Source organism: Carcharodon carcharias, chromosome 7 (assembly GCF_017639515.1).
Source record: "Carcharodon carcharias isolate sCarCar2 chromosome 7, sCarCar2.pri, whole genome shotgun sequence".
Taxonomy (NCBI): Eukaryota; Metazoa; Chordata; class Chondrichthyes; order Lamniformes; family Lamnidae; genus Carcharodon; species Carcharodon carcharias.
The window spans coordinates 61,108,394-61,124,286 of NC_054473.1; the positions used below are offsets into that span (position 1 = coordinate 61,108,394).

A 15,893-nucleotide genomic window follows, 5' to 3' on the forward strand; every position below is an offset into this window, starting at 1 on the left:
TTACATTGTTTATGATTCCTGGTTTAAAATCCTGGATACCATTCCTTGCGACATTACGGGAGCACCTTCAACACAAAGACAGCAGCAATTCAAGAGGGCAGCCCATCTCAACCTTCTCTGAGCAACTGGGAATAGGGCATGAATACAGCCTTGTCTGTGTTGTCCACATCCAAGGAATATGTTTAAAAATGTACGGATTAATATGCCCCCAATTTTTTATTAAAAAGAAAACAAAGCATAAAAATAACCACATTGGAAAAATGCTATTCAAGCAAAAAGGCTAGATTTTTTGAGGAAAAATTCCATTATTAAGTAGTTTATAAATCAAATCAGATGCAAATGATATATATTTTAAACAATATTACTGTCTTTTTGATTCATAGGAATAAAGCATTTTTTTCCAAATGAGGAGCCTTTTCAGCACAACATTTACCTAATGCCACAGTCAAAGGGACCCTAATGATTTTTTTCAGACAAATTAAGCAATTTTTTTGTTCATCATTTACAGGATGTGGACTTCGCTGGCTGGGCCAGTATTTATTGCCCATCCTTAATTGACCTTGAGGAGGTAGTGGTGAGCTGCCTTCTTGAACCACTGCAGTTTCTTTGGTGTAGGTACACCTACAGTGCTGTTAGAGAGGGAATTTCAAGATTTCGACCCAGCGAGAGTGAAGGAATGGCAATATTCACGATGGTGAGTGTCTTGGAGGGGAACTTCCAGGTAGTGGTATTCACATCTATCTGCTGCCCTTGTATTTCTAGATGGTAGTGGTTGTGGGTTTGGAAGGTGCTGTCTAAGGAGCCTTGATGAGTTTCTGCAGCGCATCTTGTAGAAGATACATGCTGTTGCTACTGTGCGTTGGTGATGGAGGGACTGAATGTTTGTGGAAGGGGCACCAATCAAGCGGGCTGTTTTGTCTTGGATGATGCCCAGCTTCTTGAGTGTTGTTGGAGCTGCACTCATCTGGGCCATTTGCTGGCATATTCCTTCAATGTTGCTAAGGTTTTTGAGGAATGTTGCTAGAAACGCTCTTATTGCTGAGGAATGAATTGTGCAGCTTTCTTTTGCGCCCTCTTCAAAATAAAAAGGACATCTGTAAAGGAACTACAATGAATGAAAACTTCTAAAAGAAAATCTATCAGTATCTACTTTTGAAAGGGATGTTTGCTCATGGGTGAAATCTAGACTAAAATTGAGCACCAAACATCTTGGTAGAGGCCTAGATACTCACGTATTAAATAAATTAAAACCTATTCACCACAGGTGGACCACATCAATGCATCATGACTAACAATTCTTTCAGTCTTAGGTAGCTCCTTTCACTGAATGACTTTGCTAGAAGGTTCACAGCAGCCATAATTTTTCAGTAATCATGACTAAATTATTTAACGGACGCATTTTGATCATTTTGTGCTTTTATATTGGATGCTGCTTACTCTGAACAAGAAATTAATATTTAAGTGTTATGATAATGATTAAACAATTCATGTTTGCTTCTCCAGTGACCATGTTAACTGCAGCACACAGCTCACCTGAGGTACCTCACCATTCATTATGCATTTTTCCTTCTTTTTGTGAGTTGTATGAAAATTGGGGGGTTGGAGGTGTGGGGGTGAGGTGCAGGCAGCAGGGTATGGTAGAATGGAATGCAATTGTATATGTTGTGACTCCGTTGTCAGTTTATGGTGACCTGTGAATCACACTTGCACACTTGTTGTGGGGTGACCGAGTTGGTACTTTAGATAGAGTAGTTCTGCAGACACGGTGGAACACACTCTGTTTATTTACAAGGTATTCAGCAGCTATACATGTGCTTTTCTACACTAAACTCTACTTACATACTTCTCCTGCTCACTTGCAGACCACTGACTTCCAACTGGCTACGAACTAACTACTAAGTTAACCCGCACAACTCCTGTATTGGTTATACAAGGTCACATGATCTCCCATTATTACATCCGGCTTAAAAGTATATTACACATTAAATAAAACCATAGTTACCACAGTGTACAAAGCATGTTATGCATCCATTGTATTTAAAACACAGTTATCAAGGTATTCAACAGAGACAAAATACAAATATTCAACACTGGGTTCATGTGCCAGATTTTTACACTCAGAGTTGCCCACATTGAGTGGTTAAGATAAAGAGAGGTGAAGCTTACCATCAGTGCGTAGTACTAAAGGGGTAGGTGGGCTCAGAACTCTTTTATTAATTACTGTGTTTTCTATTTCACAGATGTAAGAACCAACATCCGATACCTCCACTTTTGATATGTATAAGTTTCCAGTTTTTTGAGACACAAAGCGACGATTATCTTGTTCCACAAAGGTTGGAAATTGGTTAAATATCCAAGTATATTTCAGTTCTGAAAAACAGGTAATAGTTCAGCACATTAATTTATTTGCTTCACATGTCAGGCTGAGCCCTTCAAGAAATAAATTAGCATGCATATTTAAAGTGTAAAGAAAGAAGAAAACATTATTTTAGAGTACTTTGGTAAAAAAAAACAAGGACACAGTTTTCTATAACCAGCTTTTTAAATTTTCTCTTGTTGAAATAAAAAAAAGATTTACATTTATATGACCACTGAATGTCCCAAAGCACTTTATAGTCAATAAAGAACCATTGAATTGTAATCACTGTTCTAATGTACGAAACACAGTAGCCAATTTGCACACAGAAAGCTCCCATAAACAGCAATGTGGGGCAGGATCTTTAGGTCGGGGAGCAGGGGGCGGGGCCCGCTCACTGAGGTGGAAAATGATGCGGGATGATGTCGGGCGGAACTCCTGATGTCACCCCGCGTCATTTCCATTTTCAGGTCGGCAGGGGTGTAGCCGAATCAGCTGTGCGCCCGCCAACCTGTCAACGGACAATTGAGGCCATTGACAAAGTTATTAACCTCATTAATGGACCTGCCCCTCCAACCTTAGGGCTGGCGGGCAGGCCGGGAGCCCTAGTGGGCTTCAGAAAAAGCATAAAACCTCATCCATGGATGGGATGAGGCTTCAAGAGGCGGATGTCACACTGGGTGGGCCCTAATTGGTCTCCCGCATAAAATAGCGGTGTGCCCCTGCTCGGGGGTGCCAATCGGAAGTGCATTTGCCCACACCCGCTCCTGCTCTTCCACACCCCACCCCCCGCACCCCCCATGCCCCCACCCGACCCGAAGGGGGGAAAATTCTTCCCATGATATCAATCAGATAATCTGTTTATTTGATGTTGATTGAGTGATAGATTAATGGCCAGAACACTGTGGATAACTCACTGCTCCTCTTTGAAATAGTGCCATGCGATCTTTTATTTCCACCCAAGAGGGCAGCTTAATGTCTTACCTGAAAGATGGCACATTCAACAGCACAGTGCTCCATCAATACTACAGTGAAGTGCTACCAACTGAGCCATAACTGACATTTATCCGTATAATTTGTCACCGTAATGTTTTGAAGGACACTTGATATAAAGATGGAACATAAGAAATAGAAGACAGCAGAAGGCCCCTTGAGCCTGCTCTGTCATTTAATAAGATCATAGCTGATCCTCAAACTCAAGTCAAATTTTCATACTCCTTGATTTTCTTAAAGTCCAAAAATCTATCAATCTCAGCGTTGAATGTACTCAAAGGCTGAGCAGTCCTCTGAAATAGAGAATTCCAAAGATTCACAACCCCCTGACTGAAGAACTTTCTCCTCATCTCCATCTCAAATGTTTACACCCTTATCCTGAAACTACATCTCCTATTTCTAGATTGTCCATCCAGGAAAAACATTTTCTTAGCATCTACTATGTCTAGCCCTCTCAGAATCTTATACATTTCAATGAGATCACTTCTCATTCTTCTAAATTCCAGGGAATACAGGCCATTCTACTCAAGCTCACCTCATAGGACAATCCTCCTTTCAAGGATTAAATCTAGTAAACTTTTTTTGTACCCACTTTAAGGCAAGTATATCCTTCCTTAGGTATGGAGACCAAAACTGTACATTACTCCAGGTGTAATCTCACCGAAGTGCAGTACAATTGCAGCAACATTTCCCCACCCTTGTGCTCCAACCTCTTTGCAATAGAAACAAATATCCTTTTTCCCTTCTTAATTGCTTGTCGTGCCTGCATATTTCTGTGTTTAGTGCACAAGGACACTGAAATCCCTCTGAACTTGAACATTTGATAGTTCCCACCATTTAAAAAGTATTCCATTTCTCTATTCTTCTTGCCAAAGCAAATAAGTACCATATTTTCCCACACTATACTCCATCCACTCAGTTCTTGCCCACTCAATTAATTTGTCTGTATCCTTTTGCAGATGCTCTGTGTTCTCCTCACAGCTTACTTTCCCACCTAGCTTAGTATCATCAGCAAAGTTGGATATGTTACTCGATAAAATCGGTGTCCGGAAGGATAATTAACAATTGGTGGCTGTTTGATATCATGTGCTATGGAGGAGTAGTACACAAGTTCTTCCTGCAATTTTTCACACACCTGATCTAAAAGTGAAATGCAAAAACTGTGCATTTGGTACCTGCACTGTTGAACAAATACCTGTGTACAAATGGGCTGATTTTACCAGATAATGTGAGGTCAGTCAGTTTTATTTATTAGATTTCAAGCATGACTGTCAGAATTCACTTGAAACACTGGGGCTCAGTTGTCAGTAGGCCATAAGCGAAGGGCTGATCTTTTTCCCTTCTGTCTACCACCTTTTTGCCATGTGAGAAGTAGGGAGAGGCGGGGTGGGGAGAGGTGGAGTGGGGAGGGGTGGTGTGGCTCAGGGGACAACACAGTGGGGCACAGGACAGGAAGAGTTGAACAGCATGGGAGGCTGTTCATTTCTGGGGGAGAAGTACCAACTTATCTTTAAATTATACTGGAGGACTCCTCATCAGCACTTGTTGCATGGAAGATAGAACATGACTGAGGGAATCTAACTGTATAATGGAGCAGGGGCATCTAATTAATGTAGAAGTTGGGAGTTTGATGAATGTAGCAGTCGGATTATGCACAGGATCCTGGACCTTTTTATGCTTCTGCCCAAACTTCAAGCATGTTGCAGACCTCAAGACTCCTTGTTTGAATTTCCAGGGCACTGAAATTTGTATTGTTCAACAAATGGGTTTCCAAGAATTATTAATAGGTGTAAAGAACCATGCAGTTATAAATGCTTTCTTTCTTGCTCCATTGGATAAGGCATATGAGTGGTGGTTGTAATACTGAGAGAAAATCCAAACAGAGAAAGAAACATTCCTCAAGATAGGATAAAAATGTAAAAGACAATAAAAAAGAGAAAAAGTGCACCCATCAACCAGAACAGACTTGTTTCAGTTTAACCACATTATACTTTGTACAATATTCGCACAGGGGTGGGGAGAATTTAATTCCTCTGTGCATTATTTTAATACACTGGTGAACTGCTTTGCCAAAGCTCTGTCTGTATTTCACCCATCTTCAATAGGCTGATAATCAGGGAGAGATAAAAGTGGTGAAATTGGTCAATACTAGCAATGTGAAATAGAAATATTAAAACATAGAAAAATAGAAGCAGAAGTAGGTCATTTGGCCCTTCGAGCTTGCTCCGCCATTCAATATGATCATGGCTGATCCTCTATCTCAACATGATACTCCCACTCTCCCTATACCTCTTGATGCCTTTTGAGTCTAGAAATCTATCTATTTCCTTCTTAAATATATTCAGTGACTTGGCCTCCACAGCCCTCTGTGATAGAGAATTCCATAGGTTCACCACCCTCTAAGTGAAGGCCTTTCTCCTCATCTCAATTCTAAATGGCCCACCCCATATCCTGAGACTGAGCGCCCTTGTTTAAGACCCCCTTGAGCCAGAGGAAATATAATTCCTGCATCCAGTCTGTCCAGCCCTGTCAGAATTTTATACGTTTCAATGCGATTCCCTCTCATTCTTCTAAACTCCAGTGAATATGATAATCTTGCCATCCTAGGAATCAGTCTGGTGAATCTTCGCTGCACTCACTCTATGGCAAGTGTATCCTTTCTTAGATAAGGAGATTAAAACTACACACAATACTCCGGGTGTGGTATCATCCTGTACTCATGTCCTCTCGCAATGAAGGCCAGCATACCATTTGTCTTCTTAACTGCTTGCTGCACCTGCATGCTTGCTTTCAGTGATTGGTTTACAAGGACACCTTTGTAAATCAACATTTCCCAATCTATCACCATTTAAATAATACCCTTCCCTTCTGTTTTTTTCTACCAACGTGGATAACTTCACACTAATCCACGTTAAACTGCATCTGCCATGTCAACTTTTCTAAATCACCTTGAAGCCTCTTAGCATCCTCCTCACCACTCGCTTTCCCACCAAGTTTTGTGTTGTCAGCAAACTTGGAAATGTTACATTTGGTTCCCTCATCCAAATCATTGATATATGTTGGGAAGAATTTTCCCGTTGGCAAGCGGGGGCAGGGCTCACCTGCCGACGTGTAAAATGACGCGTGGTGACATCAGGCGTGCGTCCCGATGTCACCACGCGTTATTTAAATTTTCAGTTCGGCGGGTGCGCAGCCTATTAAGGCCACTTAAAACCTAATTAATTCTATTTAATGAGCTGCCCATCTAACCTTAAGGTTGGCGGGCAGGCGAAGAGCCCAGGCGGCCTTCACGTTTTTCATGAAACCTCATCCACAGGCGGGATGAGGTTTCATGAAGTGTTTTAAAATCTAATAAAAATTTATACATTTATTCTTTGACATGTCCAGCTCATGTGATAGTGTCACATGAGGGGACATGTTTTAAAAGTGTTAAAAACATTTCTTTAAAACTTTAGCACTGAAACAAATCTCCCTGAGGCACCTCCGTGCCTTGGGGAGATCTCTGTGCTCTTTTGTGTGCTTACGCAAAAGAGCACAGGGAAACTTTCAGGGAATTCCACCCTGCCCGAACAGGGAGCGCTCAGCGCTTCCGGGTGAGCATCATGCTGGGCGGGCCTTAATTGGCCTGCCCACGTAAAATGGTGGTGCGTGCCTGATTGGGGGCACAGGTCCTATCCCTGCCCCCTCCCCACACAACCCCCCCCCCCGCCGACAGAGGGAAATTTCTGTCAATAGTTGGGGCTCAAGCACTGATCTCTGCGGTACCCCACTCGTCGCTTCTGCCATTCTAAAAAAAGACCTCTTCATTCCTACTGTCTGTTTGCTGTCTGCTAATCAATTCTCAGTCCATGCCAATATATTACCCCCAATCCCATGTGCTTTAATTTTGCACACAAGCCTCTTATGTGGGACTTTATCAAAAGCTTTCTGAAAATCCAAATGTGCCACATCCACTGGTTCTCCCTGATCTAGTCTGGTAGTTACAATGTCAAAAAACTCCAGTAGGTTTGTTAAACATGGACTTGAAGCAAATCAGCAGCCTGTTATACATGGTGCCCAGGTATGATGGCGGGGCATAAACCAACCAGCCCGCCCCACCGCGTGCAATGTCGGGAAATCCCCAACTGCAAAATTAATGAGGCCGGGGTTGCTTGATGCAGCACAAAACGGTTTTGAGTTTCAAAAATGATTCTGTATTGCCAAGTCAATATGTACTAGACAGTGTGCAGTTGTTAAAGATTATGCTAGGCAGGTATTCTTGAGTTACACACATAAGGGGTGAGTTTTATTGTGCTAAAACCCACGCAGGTAAAAATATTCAAAATATTAAAAATGCACAAATATGTTCTGCTTCCCAGTAATGCATGCAAACATACACTCAAACACCAACCATGCAGGAAAATATACAACTTTACAGATGTTAAACTTGGCCAAGTTAAATTGCAGATGAAAAAAGAAAGGAAAGTCAATACAAATTCACTGATTGTATCCGGAGGCATTGGTTCTTCATCTGAGGCCATGACAGTTCAGAGTCATTGCTGACATGTCCCTTTCCTCTCCAAAAAACACTATTGCAGAAATCCAATGGCTTTTAGTGGACAGTCTCTGTTTACTGTTGGAATGTAGACACACTTTTTTTAACTCAGCAAATCAGGGTTTAAAGCTTAGATGGAAAACTGTAGAAAGGGGGGAGGTGGTATGAGAGTGAGAGAAAGGGTGAGAGACAGCATTCTCTCCAGTAGCTATAATATTTGTGCCAAATCCCAAATTCAAGCATCCAAAGGAACAACTGGATCACATGACCTCCCTCTATGTCGGTTGCATTTTCTAAAAGAAAGTTGATCAACTCATGTCTGGCACAGCTCATCCTAGTCATTGTGATAGCTGAGGTGATTAATTAACTCCCTGAATGGTTCAATCTTCCATCTGGATGAGACAGGAGCAAAGCTTTTCATACTTCCAGGGAGATCATGGTGTGTAAAACAAAAATAAAAATAAAAATACCTGGAAAAACTCAGCAGGTCTGGCAGCATCTACGGAGAGGAACACAGTTAACGTTTCGAGTCTGTATGACTCTTCAACAGAACTAAGTAACAATGGAAAAGAGGTGAAATATAAGCTGGTTTAAGGGGGGGAGGGGATGTGGGGGTGGGGGTGGGGATGTGACAAGTAGAGCTGGATAGAGTGCCAGTGATAAAAAGATGACATAGACAAAATGACAAAGAGGTGTTGAAGGTGGTGATATTATCTAAGGAATGTGCTAATTAAGGGTAGACAGCAGGACAAGCAAGGTACAGATAGCCCTGGTGGGGATGGGGTGAAGGAATCGAAATAGGCTAAAAGGTAGAGATAAAACAATGGATGGAAATACATTTAAAAATAATGGAAATAGGTGGGAAAAGAAAAAACTATATAAGTTATTGGGGAAAAAAGGGGGGATCAGAAAGGGGGTGGGGATGGAGTGGAGAGTTCATGATCTAAAATTGTTGAACTCAATATTCAGTCTGGAAGGCTGTAAAGTGCCTAGTCGGAAGATGAGGTGCTATTCCTCCAGTTGGCGTTGAGCTTCACTGGAGCAATGCAGCAGGCCAAGGTCAGACATGTGGGCATGAGAGCAGGGTGGAGTGTTGAAATGGCAAGCGACAGGGAGGTCTGGGTCATGTTTGCGGACAGACCGAAGGTGTTCTGCAAAGCGGTCACCCAGTCTGCGTTTGGTCTCCCCAATGTAGAGGAAACCACATTGGGAGCAATGAATGCAGTAGACTAAATTGAGGGAAATGCAAGTGAAATGCTGCTTCACTTCAAAGGAGTGTTTGGGCCCTTGGACGGTGAGGAGAGGGGAAGTAAAGGGGCAGGTGTTGCACCTTCTGCAGTTGCATGGGAAGGGGCCGTGGGAGGGGGTTGAGGTGTATGGGGTGATGGAGAAGTGAACCAGGGTGTCCCAGAGGGAACGATCCCTGCGGAATGCCACCGGGGGGGGGGCTGAAGGGAAGATGTGTTTGGTGGTGGCATCATGCTGGAGTTGGCGGAAATGGCGGAGGATGATCCTTTGAATACGGAGGCTGGTGGGGTGATAAGTGAGGACAAGGGGGACCCTATCATGGTTCTGGGAGGGAGAGGAAGATGTGAGGGTGGATGCACTGGCCCTCTATCCAGCTCTACTTGTCACACCCCTCCTTAAACCAGCTTATATTTCACCTCTTTTCTATTTTCACTTAGTTCTGTTGAAAAGTCATACGGACTCGAAACTTTAACTGTGTTCATCTCCACAGATGCTGCCAGACCTGCTGAGTTTTTCCAGGTATTTTTATTTTCATTTTTGTTTTGGTTTTCCAGCTTCCGCAGTTTTTTTGCTTTTTTCTTAGGTCATGATTTGTGTTGGATCCTCCAAAACCCTACGTCCCCATGAAATGCAACGTGGCTACATAGATGTAAATTGGCAGCCATTTTACATCAGTGTCTTTGTATTCTGATGAAATGTCTCTTTTTTTTTAAGTTTAATATGTGAAACCAGCTGATAAGATATCAAATGAATTCCATAAAGCAGATCTTCAGGACATTGTAAACTTCAGTTGAAAGGTGATTGGATGCAGAAAAAAAAAAATCAGCTATCAATTCAGTATGGGTTCGTCTTGAATTGCTGACATAGATCAGTTTCACCCCAAGTAGTTTTATTGGCAGGTCTTCCAGCAAATTAGCGATCAAGAAAGAAGTCAGATGACAGGACTTACACTGTCTGTGTACAGTGGTTAAAGGGACCATGAGGCAAATGAAAGTCAACCATCCAAGCAGGCTAGCACTGAGAAACCCACTCTTCCAAAACCCAGAGCCAGTCAACATCAGAAAGCTGACCAGAAAAGATCCACTAAAAGGAATTGTGCAGCATTTTTTAAAGATGACATTTATCCTGTTCTTCAGAAATGTTCTGCAGTTAACTTAATTAATGTGAGATTACATAGGTTTCTCTGCATTTGACTTATTGTTGGTAAAATCAATTCAGATCAAACCTCATCTCTCAATATCTCTGTCCACTAGAATGACAGGAGAAATGCATGTGAGGGCACATGTGAAAGACACAAAAAAAAAAATCACAAAATAACTTTAATGGGTCATAATTTGCTATAGCAGTGTTCCTAATGACAATTTGCTCTTGCATGTCAATTTTTTTTTTGCATATTTGCTTGCCAAGTTGCTGGCAGTGCATACTAATAATGTTGCAGTAAGAGACGGATCTGAGATCTGGGACCTGAGTGATCAGGACAAGTAAGTATGCATCTCCTTAACCAATCAAACTAAAGAATTATGAAATTGTTAGGACAAGGATGAAGAAGGCAGTGTAAATTAGAATGAGTGAATTCAATGCATTTTGGACATTGAAAGAGAAATAATAAGAGCAAAATAATTGATTTTCCTTCCCTCTTAATCCAAAGAGACAGAAAGGAAGTACTAAAAAAAATTTCAATTTATATGTTTAAATATCCACAAGTTAAATCTTAAATATTGATACTCAACATTTGTAAAAGCTAATTTTTAGAGCCAGAGAGGTGATCTGATAGTAATGAATGCTTACCAAATAATTAAAGAGGTGTTTATGAGAACATAACAACTAAGAGCAGGAGTAGGCAATTCAGCCCCTCAAGCCTGCCCCACCATTCATGACGATCATGGCTGATCTCATTTCAGCCTCAACTCCAATTTCCTGCCCTTTCCCCATAACCTTTCAGCCCATTACTAATTAAAAATCTGTCTATCTCCTCCTTAGATGTATTCAGCATCCCAGCATCCACTGCGCTCTGAGATAGTGAATTCCATAGATTCACGACCCTTTGAGAAAAGTAATTGCTCCTCATCTCTGATTTAAATCTACCACCCCTAGCCTAAAACTATGGCCTCTCATTCTAGAATACCCCACAAGGGGGAACATCTGCTCCATGTCTACTTTGTCTATCCCCTTTAGCATCTTATATTCCTCAATTAGATCTCTCATTCTTCTAAACTCTAGCGAGTATAGGCCTAAACTGCTCAATCTCTCCTCATAAGACAAGCCCCACATCTCTGGAATCAATCTAGTGAACCTCTTCTGAACTGCCTCCAATGCAACTACATCTTTCCTCAAGTAAGGGGACCAAAACTGTGCACAGTTCTCCAGGTGCGGACTCATCAATACCTTGTACAATTGCAACAACACTTCCCTATTTTTATACTCTATTCCTTTAGCAATAAATGCCAAAATTCCATTTGCCTTTGTTATTACCTGCTGTACCTGCATACCAGCTTTCAGCAATTCATGCAGAAGGACACCCAGATCGCTCTGCACTGAAGCATTCTGAAGGTTCTCTCCATTTAAATAATAAGTCGCCTTTTTATTCTTCCAACAAAAATGGATAACCTCACACTTATCCATGTTAAACTCCATCTGCCAAATTTTGGCCCATTCACCTAATCTGTCCATATAAGACATAGGAGCAGAAATTAGGCCATTCAGCCCATCGAGTCTGCTCTGCCATTCAATCATGGCTGATAAGTTTCTCAACCCCATTCTCCCGCCTTCTCCCCATAACTTTTGATCCCCTAACCAATCAAGAACCTATCTATCTCGGTCTTAAATACACTCAATGACCTGGCCTCCACAGCCTTCAGTGGCAATGAATTCCATAGATTCACCACTCTCTGGCTAAAGAAGTTTCTCCTCATCTCTGTTCTAAAAGGTCTTCCCTTTACTCTGAGGCTGTGCCCTCGGGTCCTAGTCTTTCCTACTAATAAAGAACAAAGAAAAGTACAGCACAGGAATAGGCCCTATGGCTCTCCAAGCCTGCGCTGATCATATTGCCCATCAACTAAAACATTTTGCACTTCCGGAGTCCATATCCATCAATTCCCATCCTATTCATGTATCTGTCAAGCTGCCTCTTAAACACTACTATCGTACCTGCTTCCACCACCTCCTCTGGCAGCGAATTCCAGACACTCACTACCCTCTGCATAAAAAACTTGCCCCGTACAACTCCTCTATAGTTTTCTCCTCTCACCTTAAATCTATGTCCCTAGTAATTGACTCCTCCACCCTGGAAAAAAGCTTCTGACTATCTACTCTGTCCATGCCACTCATAATTTTGTAAACTTCTATTAAGTTGCCCCTCAATCTCCGTCACTGTAGTGAGAACAATCTGAGTTTCTCCAACCTCTCCTCATAACTAACAACCTCCAGACCAGGCAGCATCCTGGTAAACCTCCTCTGCACCCTTTCCAATGCCTCCATAACCTTCTGGTAATGTGACGGCCAGAATTGCATGCAATATTCCAAGTGTGGCCTAACCAAGGTTCTATACAGCTGCAACATGACTTCCCAGCTTTTATACTCAGTACCCCTGCCAATGAAGGCAAGCATGCTATATGCCTTCCTGAGTACCTTATCCACCTGCATTGCCACTTTCAGTGACCCGTGGACCTGTACACCCAGATCCCTCTGCTCGTCAATGCATTTAAGTGTTCTGCCATTTACTGTATAATTCCTGCCTGTAATAGACCTTCCAAAATGTATTACTTCGCATTTACCTGGACTAAACTCCATCTGCCATTTCTCCGCCCAAGTGGAGAAATGGAAACATCTTCCCCACATCCACTCTATCCAGGCCTTTCAGTATTCTGTAAGTTTCAATCAGATCCCCCCTCATCCTTCTAAACTCCATCGAGTATAGACCCAGAGTCCTCAAACGTTCCTCAGATATTAAGCCTTTCATTCCTGGGATCATTCTCGTGAACCTCCTCTGGACCCTCTCCAGGGCCAGCACATCCTTCCTGAGATACAGGGCCCAAAGTTGCTCACAATATTCAAAATGTGGTCTGACTAGAGCCTTATAAAGCCTCAGCAGCACATCCCTGCTTTTATATTCTAGTCCTCTCAAAATAAATGCCAACATTGCATTTGCCTTCCTAACTACCAACTCAACCTGCAAGTTAACCTTAAGAGAATCCTGGACTAGGACTCCCAAGTCCCTTTGCACGCCAGATTTCTGAATTCTCTCCCCATTTAGAAAATAGTCTATGCTGCTATTCTTCCTACCAAAGTGCATGACCTCACACTATCCATTTGTAAATTTCTTATTTCTTCATTGCAACTTACTTTCCCAACTATCTTGGTGTCATCTGCTTGAAATGACAAGTGTTAAGTATCTGTGGCAAGTTTAGTTAGTATTTATTGTGCAAATAGTGCAGCAACATGCCATTCAATGAATTTCAATGATTAGTCAGACAGTGAGATTACTAATTTTATGAAGCTAACAGCAGTGCAGCACATCTCACGTGGCAGTTTATGGATATTGAAGTTTAACCTCACATCAGCCCCTCTCCTAAAGTCGCTATAATATTTGAGGAGAAATACATTGAAAGGAAAATTTGCTCCATTGCTTTATCCAAGGTTAATACCATCGTATCATTAGAGCTAGGGCAGCACAGGCACTGTTAATCGTGTATTAATCGTGTTTAATTGTATCCAGGTGATAGGCATTAACTGGAGAATACCTCAAGCAGGCTTGAAAGTTCTGTCGAAGGGTCATGAGGACTCGAAACGTCAACTCTTTTCTTCTCCGCCGATGCTGCCAGACCTGCTGAGTTTTTCCAGGTAATTCTGTTTTTGTTTTGAAACTTGTAACAGTTGCCTACTATAGGTATGGTATGCCTCCCAGTATCCACTAACTCTACAACATAGTAGATAAAAATCACACCATTGTTTCCTCAATCCTGCGTATTTTATAGAATATCTTTGGACAAGTAGCATGATGGAGGGCTGAATAAAATAAATTATCCCTCTAAAGGAATGCTCAATCCCTCCCAAATAGGATACATTTCATACTTATCACACAGGATCCACCATGGGAAAAAATCTAGTGCTTATCTAAGTTGTGGTTCTCAATAACAGGACCTCATGTTGCATGAAGCTGTAGTGCAATGCTGTGCTTAGTAATTAGGCTAGTCTTCTTTGTAATAAGTAAGATGGGAGAAGAAACATCAGTGAGGAAGAGTTACAATAGTGAGACACATTTGGAAATGTCTTTCTCTTGATGCTATGTGTATTTGTAACCCAATGCAGGAAAATTCCTATTCCTGGTTTCAAACGAACACTTCCAATTTCACCAGAAACACCAATCAGAGGAAGCTTTTCCACATTTGTTCACAACATTATTATTAGAGGAAGTTATACTCGCTGAAGAAATAAAAGCCAGGAGAAAGTAAGAAAGATGATTAAATGAAAAAAGAACACGTTTGAAAGCTAGGCAAGACAATGAAGAAAAAATTGTTTTCTTCAATGCACTGCAACAGGCAAGACAAAAACATTTGAGGAATGATCAATTTATATTACAGTACATTATTTCAAGACCAAACATCAGAAAATCCTAATTTTAAGAGGGCTAGGAGAGGAGCGGTCAAATAGGGCAATGTGAAGAGCAGAATGGAGCAGTCTGAAAGGGTGAGGCCAAGAGCAGAACACAGCAGTCAGGGAGGGCAAGGCCAAGAGCAGAGCAGTTAGAGAGCAAGGCCGAGGGTGGAATAGTGTTCCAAGAGGACCAGATGTCTTCAAGAGCAACTTAGCCAGTCCTACCCCTAGCTCATTGATTATATTCAAGCCTGAGTTTGACAGATTTTTGATCTACAAGGGAGTCAAGTGTTATGGGCAACAATGGGAGAGTGGAGTTAGGCCATAATCACATCAGTCATGATCTTATTGAATGGTGGAGCAAGCTCAAGGGGCCCATATCCTATTTCTTACGTACCTTCTTGTGTGCACAAGAAGGCCCATGGGTGAGTCTACAGGGAAGCATTTAAATTAATCAACCTATAACATTAACTCGATCAATTAATTAGTACAAAATATAAAAGTAAGCTAATTTGATAAAATGCAAACTTTATCTCATCGTATTTTATACATTGTACATTGGATAATTTATCATATAATTACAATCAATATACAATTAATGAACCAGATATCAGTGGATCTAATTCAGGTTTTCAGTACATGTGTAAATACACAAAACATCATAAATAGGGTTGGCTGCAAGTACAGATAGTCACATGGGAATATGATGTTGTGGCGATAACAAATACCTAGCTCAAGAAAGGGCAAACTGCATACCAAATATTCCTAGATATCAGGTGTTCAGGAAAGATAAGGAAGGAAATAAAGGCAGAAGTGTGACAGTATTGACTGAAGAGTATATTACAGTGCTGGAGAGACAAGAGCCCAGATCTTCCAGTTTCTAGATTGTTACAGACCGGACATACGACCCAAGATGCGCATCAGGACCCCACAGAAGTTGCAATACACTGACCTCCCTGGGAATTGCCCGAGAAGTTTGAACATCCAATGGGCAATTCCCTTGTTCCCTGGGACCCTCTGAATGTCTCCAACTAGAGTGGGAGATGTCGGACAGTTCCGATTACTTACCTGATTAGTTACCCAGGAAACGTTAGACAGTAAAATCCGAGTCTTACTCCTGGATAACTACAGGACTGACCTCTTAATCACTCATGCTGACTCCTCTTCCCT

The 15,893-nt window shown here is 41.7% G+C and overlaps 1 protein-coding gene across 2 annotated transcripts in view; it reads right to left on the reverse strand.

The window, feature by feature from the left end:
• Window positions 1–15,893, reverse strand: part of LOC121280339 (contactin-4-like) — a 1,234,817-nt gene that overhangs the window by 802,784 nt on the left and 416,140 nt on the right. For both annotated transcript variants that reach the window (XM_041192228.1, XM_041192226.1), the window contains exon 4: window positions 2,167–2,370. In XM_041192228.1, coding sequence (XP_041048162.1) covers window positions 2,167–2,370 — 204 coding nt within the window. The remainder of the gene's footprint in view (window positions 1–2,166; window positions 2,371–15,893) is intronic.